The sequence below is a fragment of the Somniosus microcephalus genome, chromosome 15, assembly GCF_052327205.1.
Source record: "Somniosus microcephalus isolate GS21.2 chromosome 15, FLI_Smic_1.0, whole genome shotgun sequence".
Lineage (NCBI taxonomy): Eukaryota > Metazoa > Chordata > Chondrichthyes > Squaliformes > Somniosidae > Somniosus > Somniosus microcephalus.
Genome location: NC_141001.1, coordinates 22474472 through 22495381, shown reverse-complemented (window position 1 = coordinate 22495381; position 20910 = coordinate 22474472). Strand labels below are relative to the sequence as shown.

Here is a 20910-nt window from a genome sequence, read left to right as displayed (position 1 = left end):
CGTATCCCGTAGGGGAATATGTTGGAATAACCTTTTGTAATCTTTCTTATTCATGACCGTCAATGCCGATCCAGTGTCCAATTCCATCTTTACTTGGACTCCTGCTATCTGAAGAGTGACCCAAATTGTCTGGAGATCTGCATCCTTACCAACGTTGTGTACTCTTAAGCTACCCAGTTCATTACTGCTAGCGTCTGAATCTGACTTCTGTTCGTTCGAACTGGTCTTTGTCACCTTGTGCACCTTTATGTATTTTCCTTGCGGTGACTTTTTGTTGCTGGTCTTCTTTCCTGACCGGCATACTTTAGCTATGTGGCCAAGCCTGCCACACGTTCTGCATTCTTGGTTTTTAAACCAACACTGGTTCTGATCGTGTGTTGTCTTTCCACAACGATAACATTTTACAGTACTCAAACCCAATTTATTTGTACTGAGTTCCGGTGACCGTAGCTGCATTACTGCCGTGCCTCTCGCTGCGGCTTCGTGTGCTGCTGCCATAGTGACCGCTTTCTCAAGCGTCAGCTCATTCTCCTCGAGCAGTCGCTTTTGTGTATCTTCTTTTAATAATCCACACACAAATTTATCTCTTAGCACTTCTGTCAGTCCCATTCCAAACTGACAATACCTTGCCAGCTTACGCAATTCCATTAAATATTCAGCATTGCTTTCATCCTTCAGCTGCCTTCTGCTGTAAAATTTACATCGTTCCGCTAGCATCAGCGGCGTGGGGTTTAGATGATTTTTCAGGACAGTAACAATCTCCTCGAACGTCTTATCCGCCGGTTCATCTGGTGATAAAAGGTGTTTCAATTGCCCGTATGTCTTTGCCCCCATTAAGTTTAATAAAGTTAGTGCTTTCTCTGCATCTGGGATTTTATTTGCTTTACAATAATTTTGTATGCGTTCTACATACATGGCCCAATCTTCGATGTCGCTTTCAAAGGTATTAATGTTCCCATGTTTAGGCATCGTTGCAATTTATTTTATCCCAAGATGGCAGCTTCCCACTCTTGTCTTCGTCCTCCGCCTACAAAATGGCGGTTTTCCCGCGCTTGGCGGTCTTCACCCACTGGCTGCAATGGCGTTTGGCGTGCCGCTGCTGCTCCCCTTTCCCAGCGGTTAGTAACTCCCCCGACGCTGTCTCCGCTTCACCGCGGCTCCCTCGGGCATTCGTGCTTCCCCGATGTCGCGCCTCGCAGCCCTTCTTGCAGCCCGGTTATTAGCACTGGCTGCGTTCGCCTTCACCGCGGCTCTCGCGCCTTCAGTCGCCCCAGACGCTGTGCCTTTTTGGCTCGAAAGCGGCCCGGTCCTTATCACCAGCCGCGATCGATGTCCCCGCGCTGCGCCTTTCGGCCCGAATGCGGCCCGGCCCTTATCTCCGGTCGCGATCGATCTCACCGCCCTTATTCCTCCGTCTTCCTCCCCCCGTCTGTACAGCCAACGCGGCCGACTTTCTGCTCGCGTCGCTGACCGGCTTACCCACTACCGAGGTAGAAAGAAGATAGCCGACTGCCGCTGATGGAGGCTTCGAGTTCAGGATGTCTTCTGCACTCCGGGTTCTCGATGCCTGCCGCGCGACGTGTCTTCCAGCAGGGTGATGAGGGTGGATGCCTCTCTTCGACGCCTGTTCTGTGGACGAAGCCGCCGTGGATATAAACTGCCGCAGGGTAAGAATCGGACTCGTCGCCACTGTTAAGTCTGTGTGTTCCAATTGTATTAAGATTAATTACTGACACAGACTACAAGAATAAAGTTCAACAGGTCTTTACTAGTTGGAGGTCAGGACTATACTAAATACAATATCACTACACAGTACTTATATACCAGTGTATTACTTATACAGCAGCCAGAGAAAGTAGTACATCTCTTAAGGTGGAACAGGCTTAAGTTCTCTTAAGGTGGAACAGGTTACTTACACCACAGTTAGCTTGGGTTTTAAAAGCCTGTAGATTATAGGAGGAAGGAAAGGCTAAAGGAGGTAAGGAGTTCGACACTGTCGAGATCCTAGAAAAGAATGAATTTGAGTGGAGAATTGCATATTGTGTTTTGAGTTCAAATCAGTGGGGATGGTAGGAGGAGGAAGGGCACAATTGAAAATGTGTGTGTTAATGCAAAATGATTACTCAAATCATTTTTTACCCATTTCATAAGTTAGTTTCAGCTCCTCTGTGAAGCATGGAACTATAATCATTTGCCCAGGGTGCTTATCAAAAATAAAGTCAGGAACTTCAGCAGTGTGGGCCCAGTCAGACAATGTACAGGCCTGGCCTTTGGTCTGTGAAAGGTCAGCTGGCTTATTGCAGGATACACGGTGGTTATAATGAACACGTTTAGAAACAATATTAAAGGTTGTGGGTTAAAATCCTACTCCAGAGACTTAAGCACAAAATCTGGGCTGGCATGAGGGAAGTGATGTCTTTCAGATGAGACGTTAAACCAAGGCCCCAGGCCCTATCTGCCCTCTCAGCTGGACGCAAAAGATCCCATGACACGATTCGAAGTAGAGTAGGGGAGTTCTCTCCAGTGTCCTGGCCAATATTTATCCCTCAGCCAACATAACACTAAAAAACAGATTATCTGATCATTATCACATTGTTGTTCATGGAAGCTTGCTGTGCTCAAGTTGGCTGCCGCATTTCCTACATTACACAGTGACTACACTTCAAAAGTATGTAATTGGCTGTGTAGCACTTTGGGATGTCCTGAGGTCATGAAAGGCGCTATATAAATGCAAGACTTTCTTTTCTCAAAAATCGAAATTGACATATGGCTATCACCGCATAGAGTGTATTAAGGAGTTGGTGATACTTGCTTTATTACTTTCCTATGTAACTTGGTGACATGGAATTGTCCCAATCGTACCATATAAAACAGAATCACAGTACTTAATATCCTTCTTCTCCTCCCATGTCTCCAACATTCATATTTGGTATTGTTGGACTAGCTATGATATTGTTTAACTGGTTTCACTTTAATCCTCAGGCTCTAATTCTGCAATCTGGCTCGTTGAAAACTGATGATTAATACATCACACAACCTGTCCTACTTAAGTAGACAAACATGAAGGATTTTGATGCCAATTCGATTAGCAGGTGCAATAAAATCAATATATGCCCACAGACCATGTCACCGCACTTCAAATATAATTCATTGTGTGAAACACAGGTGATGTTTCAAAATGATATGGGGCTTTTTAAAAACAAGAATAATATTAAGCAGTTTAAGGTGGTATGTAACTCTCCAGTGCTGACGGAGGCCTGAAGTAGGACACGCTAATTGAAGATGTATGTTTAGCAACCTCAGCTGAACTGGTTAAGCACTATATAGATGCCTGTGTGGGGCAGACATTGAGTAATTGAAGTTCAGAGTCTGGCGATTTGCCACTAGTAGTGCAGTAGGATGAGACTTCTGCCTAGGGTTGCTAACCCTCCCTGATTGCCCTGGAGTCTCCCAGAATTAAAGATTAATCACCCAGACACTCCTGCAAACAATCAGGGAAAATAAATCATTTTCTTCTTGAGTTTTGCTCTGGCTAGACTCACAACAAACAGTAGGGTCCCAACACGGCCAGGATGCAATAAAACCATACAATGGATAGAGCGGTTCTAGAGTGCATGGCATTGTGGGTATTATAGCCACCATTGTTGACTGATTGACATATCGGGTGACCAATGTCAGAAGCGTGGGGGTTAGAGGCAGGAAATCCTGTGTTGAAAGCTCCTGGAACACCAGAGCTGGCAACCCTACTGCTGCCCAGTCAGTGATCCCGCCAGAAACCACCGGGTCAGCTAATTTTAATATTGCTGGATGGGACCATAGCACAAATCCCACCTGCAATGGGTGCACTGCCCCTAGGAGGCCCAGGAAATTCATGGGGATACAGGAAGTACGTACGAGAGCGCAGCTGCAAGGACTGTTCTTAAAGCTGAACCAGGAGGAGGCAAGCTGAAGCAAAGACTCCAAAATAGAACTTAACGGAGAGCAGCAAACTTCTGAGAGAGTGTTATAAATATTCTTCTTACTGAAATGAGGCATGCGGGCGATGGAGAGGGAGTGTGCCATAAGAGGAGTGGGTGGCAAGAGGCCTGCCAACACAGCAGGCAGGACCATGTGAAAGGAAGTGACACAGGCAGCGAGTGGAAACTCTCTAGGACCCTTCTCCAATGCAGGAAGAAGTTTACTGCACGACAAGGTCAGCATAAGTACGTGTGATGGCAACACTATATAAATAAGTCTTTCTTTCTAATGCTCCTTCACATGGAAGATGTAAATGATCTGGCTGTCGAATCCTGCATTGCAGAAATGGCCATTGAAGCCTCATTTTCTCTATGGGAGCACCATAAAAGAAATGATAACAATTCCCCAGTAGTTGTCTGTTCCTGAAAATAACAAGTTGCTGTTCCTAAGCAGGACCAATTGCTACATAATTCACGTGAGCAATAAGCTACAGGAGGAGGGGCAGGTCTGTCGATTAAACAAGCAAGAGGAGGATGCTATGGAGATATTGGCATACCACTCTGCAGAGATAATAGGGGCAGCAGTCATGGGGGGGCTTGTATGGGAGGAGAGTTGTTCAGATAGAGAGAGAAAATGGCAGCTCCCTGAAACGCAAACTATGAAGAGATCCTTACATTAGCAGAACAGCAAGGAAAAGGGGATAACAGGAATCTCAGTGCTCGTCTCGGTCTTTTTGGCTCTGCAGGAGCTGGAAGCAAGAAAGTAAAAGCAGAGATAGAAAAACTGACCCAGTGGTGGGACAGCAGGGACTGGTAACAGAAATTCACCCATACCGTCAATCAGCTTCTCACTCACACTCACCAGACCAGACTGACTCACTGAGGGTGATAGAGTTTAGATGAGGAGTGGACATTGGGTGATGCACAGCACAGGAGGAAGCTAGAGAAGTGGGCAATGGTGCTCACTAAGGAAACGGCAACCCCTGCCACGAGAAGAAGGATGCTCCCAGAGCAGCAAACTCACATGAAGACGCTGCAAAGTATGTCGGAAAATCTGCGGCAGATGGCAGGGATGGTTACAAGATCCAGTATCTTCCTTTGCAGAAATATCAGAGAGGGCTCATCAACAGTGCCGAGCATCGTGGAGTGAGTGGCAGCTCCAGGAACCTCAGCTCATGTTCTACAAAACACAGAGATCCGGAGGCAGGTTATCACCTCCAAAAGTGTAGGTTTTGACACGTGGCATTCGGGTCTTGGATGATGTAATGGAGAGAATGAAGAGCGCATTATATATACTGAATTTCAAAATCTCCGGGGCACCATTTCATAGGCAAAATAGAAATTCTTTTGCTTGATCAGTAGCGACCAAAATTCTGAATCTATGCTACTGGAGCAGGAGATGGCTCTGAGGATTCTGCCCTCCTTCTGGACAGCAGCACCATAGAGTTCATTCCCCTCAGATGCCTTCATAAGTAGAAAGAAGTTAAAAGGCCAAGGCTGCCAAGATTCCAAGCCTGGTCTATCACAGGTCCATCCCAGGACTCCGGCCCTGAGAGATAAGCCACCTCTGTCCCTAGAGGCTCATAGTCATGTTGAGCAGCCGTCCACATTTCAGACCTCAGGCCATTGGGTGGCAATTTGAAGAAGTATTAAAGTAGGTCAAGGAAAAAGTAGAAAGTCACAAAGGGGGTGCACAGTAGTTATTCTGAGAAGTTTAACATTTTTCACTTGCACAAACTTTTGAAATTGTTGCGGTTTGACAAACTTGCATAATGTTCAAGATTGTTCTGAATGAAACATGAACTGCTTCTGGCATTGAAACCAAGGCGTTTGTGGCCTTAGGGCCTTCATGCGATTTCTGCTTTTAGAATCAGAACACAGAAGGAGACCATTCGGCCCATCGCGCTCTCTGAAGAACTACCAATTAGTCCCACTCCCCTGCTCTTTCCCCATAGCCCTACAAACATAGAAACATAGAAACATAGAAGATAGAAGCAGGAGAAGGCCATTCGGCCCCTCGAGCTTGCTCCGCCATTCAATGCGATCATGGCTGATCATCCAAATTCAGTACCCGGTCCCTGCTTTCTCCCCATATCCCTTTAATCCCTTTAGCCTTGAGAAATATATCCAACTCCTTCTTGAATATATTTAATGAATTGGCCTCCACCGCCTTCTGTGGTAATGAATTCCACAGGTTCACCACTCTCTGGGTGAAGAAATTCCTCCTAATTTCTGTCCTAAATGGTCTACTCCTTATCCTTAGACTGTGACCCCTGGTTCTGGACTCCCCGACCATCGGGAACATCCTTCCAGCATCTAGTCTGTCTAGTCCTGTTAGAATTTTATAAGTTTCGATGAGATCCCCTCTCATTCTTCTGAACTCCAGCGAGTACAAGCCCAATCGATCCAATCACTCCTCATACATCATTCCTGCCATCCCAGGTATCAGCCTGTTGAATCTTCGTTGAACTCCTTCCATGGCAAGATAACTTTTCTTTAAGTAAGTATCCAATTCCCTTTCGAAAGTTATTATGAATCTGCTTCCACCCCCTTTCAAGCAGTGCATTCCAGATCACAACAACTCGCTGAGTAAAGAAAATTCTCCTCATCTGATCCCCCACCTGGCTTTTTTTGCCAATTATCTCCAATCTGCGTCCTCTGGCTACCGACCCTCCTGCCAGTGGAAACAGTTTTAATGGAGTAAGCTGTGTCTTGAGGGGATGTATGGGGAAAATCAGCGGTTACTGCAGAGGTGAAATGGCAAAAATTGGATCACAGAACGCTAAAGGTCTCCCGAATATTATATTTTAGGGTTATTTTCCAAACAGAAAACAGTCTTGAGAGAAACTTTGAAATGAAGCTAGAATCCTCAAAAATATGAAGCCACAATTTTTGTCAAATTCCAATCCAAAGTAAAGTTAAGGGTCGCTATGTAACCGCACAAATAAACACAGTAATTGACCAGTACGATTCCAGCATTAGCCTTCTTCAGCTGCTGGTCTAAGATACCCCTGTTTAATGACAGCATGAATTAGATTGGAGGTTTTTAGACAGTAAAACAGAATTTAAGGATATGCAGACAGGGTTAGGTGAAGTTGGGTGGCAGGTGCCTCATGTGGAGCATAAGCACCGGCATAGATCAGTTGGGCCAAATGGTCTGGTTCTGTTCTGTAAATTCTATGTAATTCTATATAATTTATGACAGACGACATTATCCTGGCAGAAAGCCATCACTTGCATGGCTACAACTTAGCGAGTAGAACTTAAATGGGGCATAAAGCCAGTGGATCCTCTCTCTCCTCCCCCAGATTCTCAGCCCCTCCCCAGATAGATCGGCTGAGTTACCGCACTACGAAACCATTGGAATTTCAGGGACGGAGTTTCCGGAAACCGCTTAAGAAAGGCACGGTGTAGGAAATATAGAACATGTCTCGCAACTTCCAGGGAATGTCTAGAAACTGTGCACATGCCTCCTCGTAACAGCTTTATCACATTTCAGCCTCACATAGACTGCTATTTATTGGTGTCCCATTGGGCTATCTACTCCTCAGATGAGGTTGCCTTTGCAGTCGGTGGCCCAAACTGCATGATCACAAGATCTGGTTTACACAAATGAACAAATGGCTACCCAGCACAGGTTAGAGAGATGAGTGGTTACCAGAATAATAATAACAACAACATGCATTTATATAGTGCCTTCAATGTAGTAAAATGCCCTAGGGTGCTTCACTGGAGTGTTATCAAACAAAATTTGACACCGAGCCACATAAGGAGATATTAGGGCAGGTGACCAAAAGCTTGGTCAAAGTGATAGGTTTTAAGGAGTGTTGTTAAAGGAGAAGAGAGATGCAGAGAGGTTTAGGGAGGGAATTCCAGAGTTCCAGAGCCTAGGCAGCTGAAGGCATGGCCACCAATAGTGGAGCGATGAAAATTGGGGATGCGCAAGAGACCAGAATTGGAGGAGTGCAGAGATCTCATAGGGTTGTAGGGCTGAAGGAGGTTACAGAGATAGGGAGGGGCGAGGCCATGGACTGATTTCAAAACAAGGATGAGAATTTTAAAATGGAGGCGTTGCCAGACTGGGAGCCAATGTAGGTCAGTGAGCACAGGGCTGATGGGTGAGCGGGACTTAGTGAGAGTTAAGATACGGGGAGTAGAGGTTTGGATGAGCTCAAGTTTATGTAAGGTGTGAGGCTGGCCAACCTGGGGTGACATTGAGGAACAGTTCATGGCCTCAGCCAGACATTCTTCACAAGTTCACAGTCTCATCAGCCACACCAACACATTACTACCCCAGCCCAGCGGCCCAGGAGGTGACCGGGTGCCAGTACTGGTGCTGAAGCCACTGCGAGGAGCTACACGGAGAATGGGCCTAGGAGCAATTGCCCTGAGATTTCTCACATTCTCTCTGTGGAGATGTGCCAGTCAGTATCTGATGATCTCACTCAATAACCGGGCATTTTGAACTACGGATGCTTCTACTTAAAGAATGGTTCCATTTTAGGCATTTACTTACTGTTCTTTTTTCCATTTGAACTCTGGGACTGGGTGTGTTTTTTCTTATCTTGAGAATCTAAGAGGACAAAGGCAGCACGGTCATTGTTGTGAGTGGTTTTAATTATTTTTCAAATCGATACTCCAGTAGCTCCAGCCTAATTATTGTGAATAATTAATGTAAAGCCTGAGGCCGTTCCCGCCCGGTGACATCTTATCTTCCCTGACTCTGAGTTCAGCCAAGGCTCCTGCTGCGGGCAAGCCCGGGCCTAATTTAAGTGATGATGTCATCCTGATTTTCATAGTGAGGCCCGCCCGGTGTCAAACCTGCCAGAGAAACCTGGTGGAATGCAGCAGGGTGGCCTGCAGGGGCCAAGATAAGTACGACTTTTATATTCTTCGGAGGAGCAGGAGGAAAGCCTCGGGCCTCCTCGTACCCTCTCCCCCCCGCCCCCCGCCCCCCACCGACATCTGTTTGGGATCTCGGCACCAACCCCCATCCCCCGGCACTTACTTTATGCCAGGGCCTGTTCTCTTTGGCCCCCAGCAGCTGCCGCCTCCCACCTCAATTCACATTCCCTCCGTCGGCCTTGACATCATTCCCGCCGGCTTTGAGCTAGGCACGTATGTCAATTATTCAAATATGGCCCTTAAGTTATAACCAGGCCTCACTGCCTTCATAGCTACAGATGGAGAAGAGATTTCACAAGCTAATCAGCGTCCTGAAGTAGTATTACCTGGAGTGTCCTGAAGGTCAGGCTTTGCTGCAATCTCTGCTCTTCCCACCTCTCTATCGTCAGCACCATCTGAAACAAAGAGGGGAATACAGGATTTCAGTGTGTGTGCCAAGCCTTGCAGGATGGAGAACCAGAAATAAGATATGCTCTCCAAACAATAAATAAGGCCATACTTTCATAGTTACTTTCAAACAAATATTCATCTTCCTTCCATGCATTGTTGACAGTTGACAAATCTGAAAAAGGCCCAAAAAGGTGATTGATATAGGAACAAAGAGTATATATTGTGATCCAGTGTCCTTGTCCTTTTACTCCATATTTGCTTACTATCTTTTATCATTGGGTGAAGTGAGGAAATGCTGTGCAAATATCTGATCATCTTCAGTATAAACCATAATTTAACTGAACAAACAAAGTTTAACCACGACACTATTTAGTCAAATAGTCAAGGTAGAACATTTGCAAATACGTCAGACTTGAATCTGAAACTGTGTTGCTTTAATTTGGATCATGTTGCATTGCACTGTATGGCACAGCATTGTGTTGCATCATGTTGTATTAAATAGCATTGCATTGTATTGTGTTGCATTGGGCCCCATTTTAAGAGCCAAGTTGTTATCATTTTAACACATATAGAGGAAGGCAAATAGAATGCTCAACTAAATAGGCCAAAAAAAAGAAAAGTACAAAACTGTACAGTGCTCTGGTTTGACTGCAATTTGAACACTTTGCCCAATTTGGACATTGAGACACAAGTGAAACATTTCAAGCCCAGGCTGATCCCTTGTATCAGAGGGTTGAGTTATCAGGCAAGACTGGAGAAAGTTGGGCTGTTTATCTTTGAAAGGAAGTGAATGAGAAGGGACCTAAGGGAGTTAACTGTATCGTAAAAGTGAATCGAGAGCGTTATTTCAAACTGAACCAAGTTCAAACTAGGAAAAGGCAAATTTAAGACTGATTTTCAGACATTCTTCACACAAAAGGGTGAATTCTCCAATCCCACTGTCCCAGTGCTGAGCTGTGTTTGGAAAGAACTGAGATTGGAGAATTGGTGTGACAGTGTTGTAGCCCACCGCACTGTCCCTTTAAGTACAGCTCGCCACTGGGAGCGTAAGATCACTGATGGGTGATCAACACATAGATTCACTTCTGGAGGAGCAGAGGAGACAAAAACCTGGAATCATTTAAGAGACAGCTGGATGTGGTGATGGGCGGGACTATTGTTGTTTTCTGGGTAGTGGTTAAATTGGGCTGACTGTTCTTCCACACCTACATCCACCTTGTGGTTTTCTGTCGTGCAGCATGAATGAATCAAATACTGTGAGTATTCATCTAGTCATGACTACATAAAGTATGAGCAGCAAATTGTAGTGTATGTACTTTGCAGAAGGAACTATATTCTGCAGCCCCTGTATACTGCAGTACCAGTAGTGACCACCCCTGTATATAAGCCTGTGTAGTAACATTTGCATAGTAGTTCCAGGTTGCCTCCATTCAGTAAAGACCTGTTATAACCAACTCCTGCAGTCCGTGTCTCAATTATACACGGACATAATACTGGCGACGAGCAGATACGAACTTACCTACAGTCTGCACCACCTCATGGGGATCCATCCCTGAAGCGAAGTTATCAGAGGTCGAGGCCAGAAGGAAGAAAGAAACAGAAGAAACGGGCGTCGACCGTGGACATCCGCTTCTGAGTCAGCGGAGTTGAAGATTTGCAGGAGAGGCTGTCGAGAGCGGGGCTTGGTTATTCTGTTGATGGTACTTCAGCTAATCGGGCCGGTGGCAGGTAGTACACTGATCCTTCCTGGGCTGCGGCGGTCTAGAGCTCGAGCGGGTGGCTTTGCAACGGGGTCGAGCAGCGTTGTCAGGAAGAGGAGAGAGAGAGAGGGTGGAGCACATAGGGCGCGGCCAGTGATACGAAGCCGGGCAGCGTACAGACCCGAGAAGAGGGAGGCAAGAGTCCCGCAGGGTTGTTCCGACGATGGGGAAATAATAAAAATTAAACGCGCAGAAAGCCGCGAGGAGCTGCAGTTTGCCATGGGAACCGCGGAGAGCGGCGTTAGCAGCAGCGCGGGGGGAAGTGCGCGAAGACCATAGGGCGTCGCCATCAAGGCATAAAACGCCAGCAACAGCGCTAGCAACAGCGGAGAAGACAGAAAGCGCGGGAGGCGCCATCTTAATCCAGCGGGGAAGAAGGCAAAGCGTGGGAGGCACCATTTTGTTAAATCGGGGAAGAAGGCAAAGTGCGGGAGGCGACATTTTAGATTTCCAAGATGCCGAAGACTGGCAATATCACTGCCTTCGATAATGCAATAGAAGACTGGACCACATATGTGGAAAGAGTCGAGGTATATTACGAGGCAAACGAAGTAGCCGATGAGAAAAAGGCATCGGTACTGCTAAACTTAATGGGCGCAAGAACGTACGGCCTATTGCGGGACCTGATTATTCCAGCCAAACCGAAGGCGAAGAGTTTTAACGAAATTGTTGCTATCCTACAGGAACACCTAAATCCTACACCGCTGCTGATAGCAGAAAGATTTAAATTCCACAGGAGAAATCAGCATAAAGATGAGAGCAATGCTGATTACCTTACGGAACTACGCAAGCTATCAAAGCACTGCCAGTTTGGAGCAGGACTGGCAGATACCTTACGGGACAAATTTGTCTGTGGACTCCTGAGTGAAGGAACCCAGAAGAGGTTACTCTCAGAGAAAGAGCTGACGCTAGATAAGGCTTTCAGCGTGGCAGTGTCGTACGAAGCAGCAGCAAGGGGAGTTGCGGAAATACAGCAAAAGCCACAGGAATACGGCACCCACGAAATGACACGGGGATTTGCAAAATGTTATCGCTGCGGCAGAACAACCCATGACCAGAAGGACTGCCGGTCCAAGGACAAAATATGCAGGCAATGCGGAAAGATGGGACACATTGCACGAGTTTGCAGGTCTGGGAAGAAGACCGACGACAACAAAAAGGCTACTAAGGAACCGTACAGGAAAGTACAAAAGATGACGGACAGTAGTTCCGAAGACCAGATGAGCGATAGTGAATCCGGGAACAAGAGACTAAGCTGTCTCAAACTTCACAACGTAATCGCAAAAGAGGATCACCGAACCATTTGGGTCACCCTCACGATAGCAGGGTCCCAAGTCAAAATGGAATTGGATACAGGATCAGCTCTAACCGTCATGAATCGACGAGACTACGAGCGGCTATTCTCACACATACCCTTGAAAGAGACATCCATTGTCTTGAAGACGTATACGGGGCAAAAAGTATACCCCAGAGGAAAAATAAGGGTGCCTGTCGAATACAACGGCAAGGAAAGACAGAAATTGTATCTGTACATACTGCAAGATGGTGGACCACCGTTATTGGGACATGAATGGATCAGAAAGATAAGTTTAGACTGGCACTCCATTCAGGCACTGACGGTGGCTGGTAAAAAGGATGACGACGTCACTCCTGGACGATTGTCAACAATCTTAGCTAACGCCAAAGAGGTATTTCAACAAGAACTGGGAACTCTTAAAGGCGTAACCGCCTCGATAAAAATAGAAGAGAATGCAATTCCCAAGTTTTTCAAAGCAAGACCGGTACCATATGCAATTCGCCCAGCCGTCGAGGCAGAGCTGGAGAATCTGGAGAATGCAGGCGTGTTATCTAAGGTAGACTGGAGCGAGTGGGCGACACCCATCGTTCCTGTCATGAAGAAAACGTTAAACAGTAAGTCTGAGGAGCCAAGGAAGGTTCGCATCTGTGGGGACTTCAAGGTGATGGTGAACCCAGTCCTTCACACAGTACAATATCCTCTTCCAAGGATAGAAGATATCTTCGCCTCACTATCTGGAGGGAAGCGTTTTACAAAAATTGACCTAGCACAAGCGTATTTGCAGATGGAGGTTGAAGAATCCTCTAGGAAGTATCTCACGATAAACACTCACAAAGGTCTTTACCAGTATAATCGACTGGTATTCGGCGTAGCATCAGCTCCGGCGATATGGCAAAGAGCGATGGAACAAGTCCTGCAAGGAATTCCGGGAACTCAGTGTTACTTGGACGACATCCTAATGACAGATGAAGATGACAGTGAACACCTTGCCAACCTAGAGCAGGTGCTCACTAGATTACGTGAACATGGGCTACGGGCCAACCGCCCCAAGTGCGAGTTTTTTAAGAAACAGATATCGTATTGTGGCCACGTGATTGATGAAGAGGGGTTACATAAGTCCCCTGACAAAATTGAAGCGGTAGTTAAGGCTCCAGCGCCTGAAAATGTGTCGCAACTGATGTCATTCCTCGGGTTGGTGAATTACTACCATAAGTTTTTGCCGAATTTCTCCACAATTCTGCACCCACTGAATGCCCCACTACAAATGGGAGTAGCATGGAAATGGAGCGATGAATGTAAGCGGGCCTTTCAGAAGAGTAAGGACCTAATCACTTCAAGAGAAGTATTGGCTCACGACAACCCATCACTACCAATAAGACTGGCGTGTGATGCGTCTCCCTACGGCATTGGGGCGGTACTGTCACATAAATTCCTTGATGGTTCGGAGAGGCCGATAGCTTTTGCGTCACGCTCGTTAACTTCAGCCGAGCGTAACTACGCCCAGGTTGACAGAGAGGCCCTCAGCCTGGTGTGGGGGGTGAAGAAGTTCAATCACTACCTGCACGGTCAGAAATTTACTCTACTTACTGATCATCAACCTCTTGTCTCCATTTTTAACCCTCAGAAGGGCGTACCGATAATGACAGCACTACGACTACAGAGGTGGTCCCTTTTCCTAGGGGCATACCAATATGACATCGAGTACAAAGGAACTAAACAGCATGGGAATGCTGATGGATTGTCGTGCCTACCGTTGCCGACGGTGCAAGAAAAACTTGCAGTGGATCCAGTGGAGATATTCCACTCGACCATAGTCGAATGTCTCCCTGTGATGAATGCAAACATAGAAAAGGAAACACGAAATGACCCGACACTCTCCAGGGTCTATGATTTAGCGGTGAAGGGATGGCCAGCACATGGCAAATCACTGCTGCCAGCATTCTCGCCGAGAAGAGAACAGCTGTCAGTGTGCAGAGGAACCTTGATGTGTGGATCCAGAGTAGTAATTCCACCCAAATTGAAGGATAGAGTGCTCAATGAGCTTCATGAGGGTCATCTGGGAGGGGTAAAAATGAAGAACTTGGCCGGGAATCGATAGAGAAATCAAAGAGATGACCAAGAGCTGTACAGGATGCCAGAAGGTCCAAAACGCCCCACCACAAGCCCCTCTACATCCATGGGAGTGGCCCTCATCTCCATGGCAAAGGGTGCACATTGATTTTGCTGGTCCATTTATGGACTCGATGTTTTTAATTGTGGTGGATGCACATTCAAAGTGGCCAGAGGTAATAAAAATGTCCTCAACCACCACAGAAAAAACTATCAGTCTTACGAACCATATTTGCCAGGAATGGGCTGCCTGAACAGATTTGCTCCGACAATGGACCACAGTTTGTGTCTGAAGAGTTCCGGAGGTTCTTAAAGAACAATGGTGTTAAGCATTACACATCCGCCCCATATCATCCAGCCACTAATGGACTGGCCGAGAGGCTCGTTCAAACATTCAAGAAGGCTATCAAGGCAATGTGTAATGAAGATATACCCCTACAGCACAAGGCGGATAACTTCTTGTTTGCCTACCGGAATGCGACACATGCGGTTACCAACCAAACTCCAGCCATGATGTTCTTCAATCGAAGACTACGATGCCGCTTGGATTTGGTTAAGCCAAACGTCAGAAGAGATGTGGAGAACAGGCAGTTTCAGAATATGAATGAAAGGCCGACCAGGAGTTTTAAGATAGGTCAACAAGGCCCGGGACTACCGCACAGAGAAATGGCAGCCAGGAACGATCTGTACACGGCAAGGACCTCTAATGTATACCGTGGACGTTGGAGAGAGTATTGTGAGACGCCATGCTGACCAGATTCTAGAGTCACTGGGAAACGTCAACTCCACACCACGATCTGATACACCTGGCGATGAAACAGAAGTACCAATTGCATCTACCTCAGAATCGGTGATATTGGAAGCAGATGAACCAAACAACGGCATTGATCCTGACTCAACGTTGCCAGAAGAACCTGATACCCCAAAGAGGCGTTATCCAGACAGAATCAGGAAGCCTCTTCAAAGACTGAACTTATAATTGCTTAACTTCAACTAATGTGTAAGAACAATAAGAACATAAGAAATAGGAGCAGGAGTAGGCCAATCGGCCCCTCGAGCCTGCTCCGCCATTCAATAAGATCATGGCTGATCTGATCCTAACCGCCAATCCACTATCACAGAATCACCCATCATCGGGAACATCTTCCCCGCATCCACCCGATCCAACCCCTTCACAATCTTATATGTTTCAATAAGATCGCCTCTCATTCTTCTGAACTCCAATGAGTAGAGTCCCAATCTACTCAACCTCTCCTCATATGTCCATCCCCTCATCCCCGGGATTAACCGAGTGAACCTTCTTTGTACTGACTCGAGAGCAAGTATGTCCTTTCTTAAGTATGGACACCAAAACTGTACGCAGTATTCCAGGTGCGGTCTCACCAATACCTTGTACAACTGAAGCAATACCTCCCTGTTTTTATATTCTATCCCCCTAGCAATGAAAGCCAACATTCCATTGGCCTTCTTAATCACTTGCTGCAATCACTCTAGCAACTGTAATTGTAAATATGTTATTTCATTGTTAATCGAATGTTATGTACTGTTTAGCTAAAAGGGGAGGAATTGTAGTGTATGTACTTTGCAGAAGGAACTATATTCTGCAGCCCCTGTATACTGCAGTACCAGTAGTGACCACCCCTGTATATAAGCCTGTGTAGTAACATTTGCATAGTCGTTCCAGGTTGCCTCCATTCAGTAAAGACCTGTTACCTGTATAACCAACTCCTGCAGTCCGTGTCTCAATTATACACGGACATAATACAAATGATGGGCATTCTCTTGTCACTTGTGCATCGAACAACTTACTGAGTATTGTTTGGGGGTAGGCTGGTACTGCAGGATTAGCAGTGATACGAAGACTTCATTTTTTGGCATGTGCTTGCTGCTAATATATCGTCACCCAAGTGATTGCTGGTTCCTGTGAGCAGCAAGCAAAGCACAGGCAAGCAGCAAGGGCTGACGAGTAGTTGCTGCATGGCATTCATCATAGATGTTATTGGTGACCCAGTTGGAGAGGTAAGAGCTGAAGGTGGCTGATAATAGTGCCAGAAATAGAGGTCTGAAAGTCTGACTGTTGACACACACGCACGTGGCAACAGGCAGAGAGCTCTGACAGGCTGATAGGAACATGAGTAGGCCATTCAGCCCCTCCAGCCTGTCCTGCCATTCAGTGAGATCATGGCTAATCTGTATTCTAACTCCACCCACCTGCCTTGGATCCATATCCTTTTATACCTTTGGCTAGCGGAAATCTGTCAATCTCAGATTTTAAATGATTAATTGAGCTAGCATCTACTGCTTTTTGTGGGAGAGGGTTCCACACTCCTACCACCCTTTGTGTGAAGAAGTGTTTCCAAACTTCTCTCCCGAATGGCCTGGCCCTGATTTTTAGATTGCGTCCCCTTGTCCAAGCTGTCAGAACAGCGGAAAATGTTTCCTTTTATCTGCCTGATCAATTCCTTTCAATATCCTAAAAACCTCAATCAAATCACCCCCTGGTAACTTATGGTGAATCTGCACTGCACTCCTTCCACGGCCAATATATCCTTTCTGAGGTGCGGTGCCCAGAACTATACACAGTACTCCAGGTGTGGTCTAACCAGGGCTATGTATAGCTGTAGCAAAACGTTCTCCCCTTTATATTCTAGCCCTCTAGTTATAAAGGCTAACATTCCACTAGTCTTTTTGATTAATTTTTGTACCTGACTATTACATTTTAGTGATCTGTGTACAGAGACCCCTCAATCTCTTTGGCCCTCCACTGTTCCTAACTTTTCACTGGGTGGTGGGGGGAGGAGGAGATGAAGAGGAGGAGGAGGGGGGCAGGGAGGTGAGGTTAGGCTTCAGTCAGTGAGAAAGAAGTGAGAGTTGATAAGAGAGGTTAATTGAAGGTTGAGGGGGTTCAGTGAGTGAGAGAGAGAGACTGAGCTCAGTGGGAGAGACTGAGCTCAGTGAGAGCTGAAGAGCTAAAAGACGTATTGTGTGATCTTGGTTTGTGTAATGTGCATTAAAAGGTGTTTTGAAATTGGATTAGCAAAGGAAATAAAGGCTCCAAGACGGTAGGACCTTGTAACATGAAAGTGAGAAGGCCCTAAGACAGTGCGGCATCGGCAATGGCTGGAGGCGGAGCAGAGCGGCAGAGCGACTACAAAAGGCCCCAGAGGCTCAGGTAGGCCTCAGTGCGGCATCGGCAGCGGCAGGAGGCGGAGCAGAGCGGCAGAGCGACTACAAAAGGCCCCAGAGGCTCAGGTAGGCCTCAGTGCGGCATCGGCAGCGGCTGGAGGCGGAGCAGAGCGGCAGAGCGACTACAAAAAGCCCCAGAGGCTCAGGTAGGCCTCAGTGCGGCATCGGCATCAGCGGGAGGCGGAGCAGAGCGGCAGAGCGAATACAAAAGGCCCCAGAGGCTCAGGTAGGCCTCAGTGCGGCATTGGCAGTGGCTGGAGGCGGAGCAGAGCGGCAGAGCGACTACAAAAGGCCCCAGAGGCTCAGGTAGGCCTCAGTGCGGCATCGGCAGCGGCTGGAGGCGGAGCAGAGCGGCAGAGCGACTACAAAAGGCCCCAGAGGCTCAGGTAGGCTTCAGTGCGGCATCGGCAGCGGCGGGAGGCGGAGCAGAGCGGCAGAGCGACTACAAAAGGCCCCAGAGGCTCAGGTAGGCCTCACCAATCTCCAATCTCAGGCAAGGAGAGAGGTAAAAAGTATTCGAGGTGTGATGTCACCACAAAACAGGTAGGTGATTGGTTGGAGTATTTCTCTCGTTTTAAAACTTTAAGTCTGTGGTTTATAGTTTTTAAGGTTGCTGTGGTGTAGCGGGGACAGTTTGTAAACCACGGCCCTTAAATATATCATTTAACTATAGTGAAATTGGTGGGATTCATTTAATTTTAATTAATTAGTTAAAGGGTAAGTCATGGCAGGACAGCCCAGCCCCGTAGTGTGCTCCTCCTGCTCTATGTGGGAAATCAGGGATGCTTCCTGCGTCCCTGACAACCATGTGTGTGGGAAGTGTGTCCAGCTGCAGCTACTGACAGACCGCATTGCGGCACTGGAGCTGCGGATGGATTCATTTTGGAGCATTCGCGATGCTGAGGACGTCGTGAATATCACATATAGCGAGTTGGTCACACCGCAGGCAAAGGGTGTACAGGCAGGAAGGGAATGGGTGACCAGCAGGCAGAGTAAGAGGCGCAGGCAGGTAGTGCAGGAATCCCCTGCGGCCATCCCCCTCTCCAACAGATATACCACTTTGAATACTGTTGGGGGGGATGACTCATCAGGGGAAGGCAGCAGCAGCCAACTTCCTGGCACCATGGGTGGCTCTGCTGCACAGGCTGGGAGGAAAAAGAATGGAAGAGCTATAGTGATAGGGGACTCAATTGTAAGGAGAATAGATAGGCGTTTTTGCGGCTGCAATCGAGACTCCAGGATGGTGTGTTGCCTCCCTGGTGCAAGGGTCAAGGACGTCTCGGAGCGGCTGCAGAACATTTTGGAGGGGGAGGGTGAACAGCCAGTTGTCGTGGTGCACATAGGCACCAACGATATAGGTAAAAAACGGGATGAGGTCCTAAAAGCAGAATATAGGGAGTTAGGAGGTAAATTAAAAAATAGGACCTCAAAGGTAGTAATCTCAGGATTGCTACCAGTGCCACGTGCTAGTCAGAGTAGAAATAGGAGGATATTTCAAATGAATACGTGGCTAGAGGAATGGTGCAAGGAGGAGGGATTCAAATTCCTTGGACATTGGAACCGGTTCTGGGAGAGGTGGGACCAGTACAAATGGGACAGTTTGCACCTGGGCAGGGCCGGGACCGATGTCCTAGAGGGGAGTGTTTGCTAGTGCTGTTCGGGGGGGTTTAAACTAAAATGGCAGGGGGCTGGGAACCTGAGCATGGAGACAGAGGAAAGGAAAACAGGGATAAAAGCAAAAGATAGGAAGGAGAAAAACAAAAGTGGCAGTCAGAGAAATCAACGGTTTAAATCAAACGTGGCCACAGTAAATAATAATTCTAATAGGTCTAAGAGCGTTAAAAAAACAAGCCTGAAGGCTTTGTGTCTTAATGCGAGGAGCATTTGTAATAAGGTGGATGAATTGGCTGCGCAAATAGAGGTAAACGAATATGATTTGGTTGGGATTACGGAAACGTGGCTCAAGGATGGCCAAGACTGGGAACTCAACATCCAGGGGTATTCGATATTCAGGAAAGATAGGCAAAAAGGAAAGGGAGGTGGGGTAGCATTACTGGTTAAAGAAGGGATTAATACAATTGTAATGAAGGATATTAGCTCTGATGACGTGGAATCTGTATGGGTAGAATTGAGAAATACTAAGGGGAAAAAAACATTAGTGGGAGTGGTATATAGACCTCCAAACAGTAAGGCGGAGGTTGGGGATGGCATTAAAAGGGAAATTAAAGAAGCGTGCAATAAGGGCACAGCAGTCATCATGGGTGACTTTAATCTACATATAGATTGGGCCAAACAAATTAGTAACAATACTGTGGAGGAGGAATTCCTGGAGTATTTACGGGATGGTTTCCTGGACCAATATGTCGAGGAACCAACCAGAGATCAGGCCATCTTAGACTGGGTATTATGTAACGAGAAAGGATTAATTAGCAATCTTGTTGTACGAGGCCCCTTGGGTCGGAGCGATCATAATATGATCGAATTCTTCATTAAGATGGAGAATGAAGTAGTTGACTCAGAGACAAGGGTCCTCAATTTAAATAAAGGAAACTATGATGGTCTGAGGAGCGAGTTGGGTAGGATTGATTGGGGAATGGCACTCAAAGGGTTGACAGTGGATAGGCAATGGCAAACATTCAAAGACCGAATGGATGAGCTACAGAATTTGTTCATCCCAGTTTGGCATAAAAATAAAACAAAAAAGGTGACTCAACTGTGGCTAACAAGGGAAATTAGGGATAGCATAAGATCCAAGGAGAGGACATATAAATTGGCTAGAAAAAGCAATAATCCTGAGGATTGGGAGCAGTTTAGGAGTCAACAAAGGAGGACAAAGGGATTAATTAAGAAAGGGAAAATAGAATATGAGAGTAAGCTTGCAGGGAACATAAAAACTGACTGTAAAAGCTTTTATAGATATGTGAAGAGAAAAAGATTGGTGAAGTCAAGCGTAGGTCCCTTACAGTCAGAATCAGGGGAATTTATAATGGGAAACAAGGAAATGGCAGACCAACTAAATACATACTTTGGTTCTGTCTTCACAAAGGAGGACACAAATAACCTCCCAGAGATGTCGGGGAACATAGGGTCTGATGAAAGGGAGGAACTGAAAGAAATCAGTATTTGTAGGGAAATGGTGTTAGGAAAATTGATGGGACTGAAGGCCGATAAACCCCAGGGCCTGATGGTCTACATCCCAGGGTACTTAAGGAAGTGGCCCTAGAGATAGTAGATGCATTGCTGGTCATCTTCCAGAACTCGATAGACTCTGGAACGGTACCCATGGATTGGAGGGTAGCTAATGTTA

General features: G+C 46.6%; 1 protein-coding gene across 2 annotated transcripts in view; it reads right to left on the bottom strand.

The window, feature by feature from the left end:
* The window catches only part of LOC147106574 (ETS homologous factor-like), a 75865-nt gene that overhangs the window by 16526 nt on the left and 38429 nt on the right, over nucleotides 1-20910 (bottom strand). Inside the window, exons 5-7 of one of the 2 annotated variants that reach the window (XM_086007528.1) lie at nucleotides 9361-9423; nucleotides 9188-9256; nucleotides 8473-8529 (exon numbers count right to left, since the gene is read on the bottom strand). In XM_086007528.1, coding sequence (XP_085863654.1) covers nucleotides 8473-8529; nucleotides 9188-9256; nucleotides 9361-9423 — 189 coding nt within the window. The remainder of the gene's footprint in view (nucleotides 1-8472; nucleotides 8530-9187; nucleotides 9257-9360; nucleotides 9424-20910) is intronic. The other variant, XM_086007529.1, reaches the window with a different exon arrangement.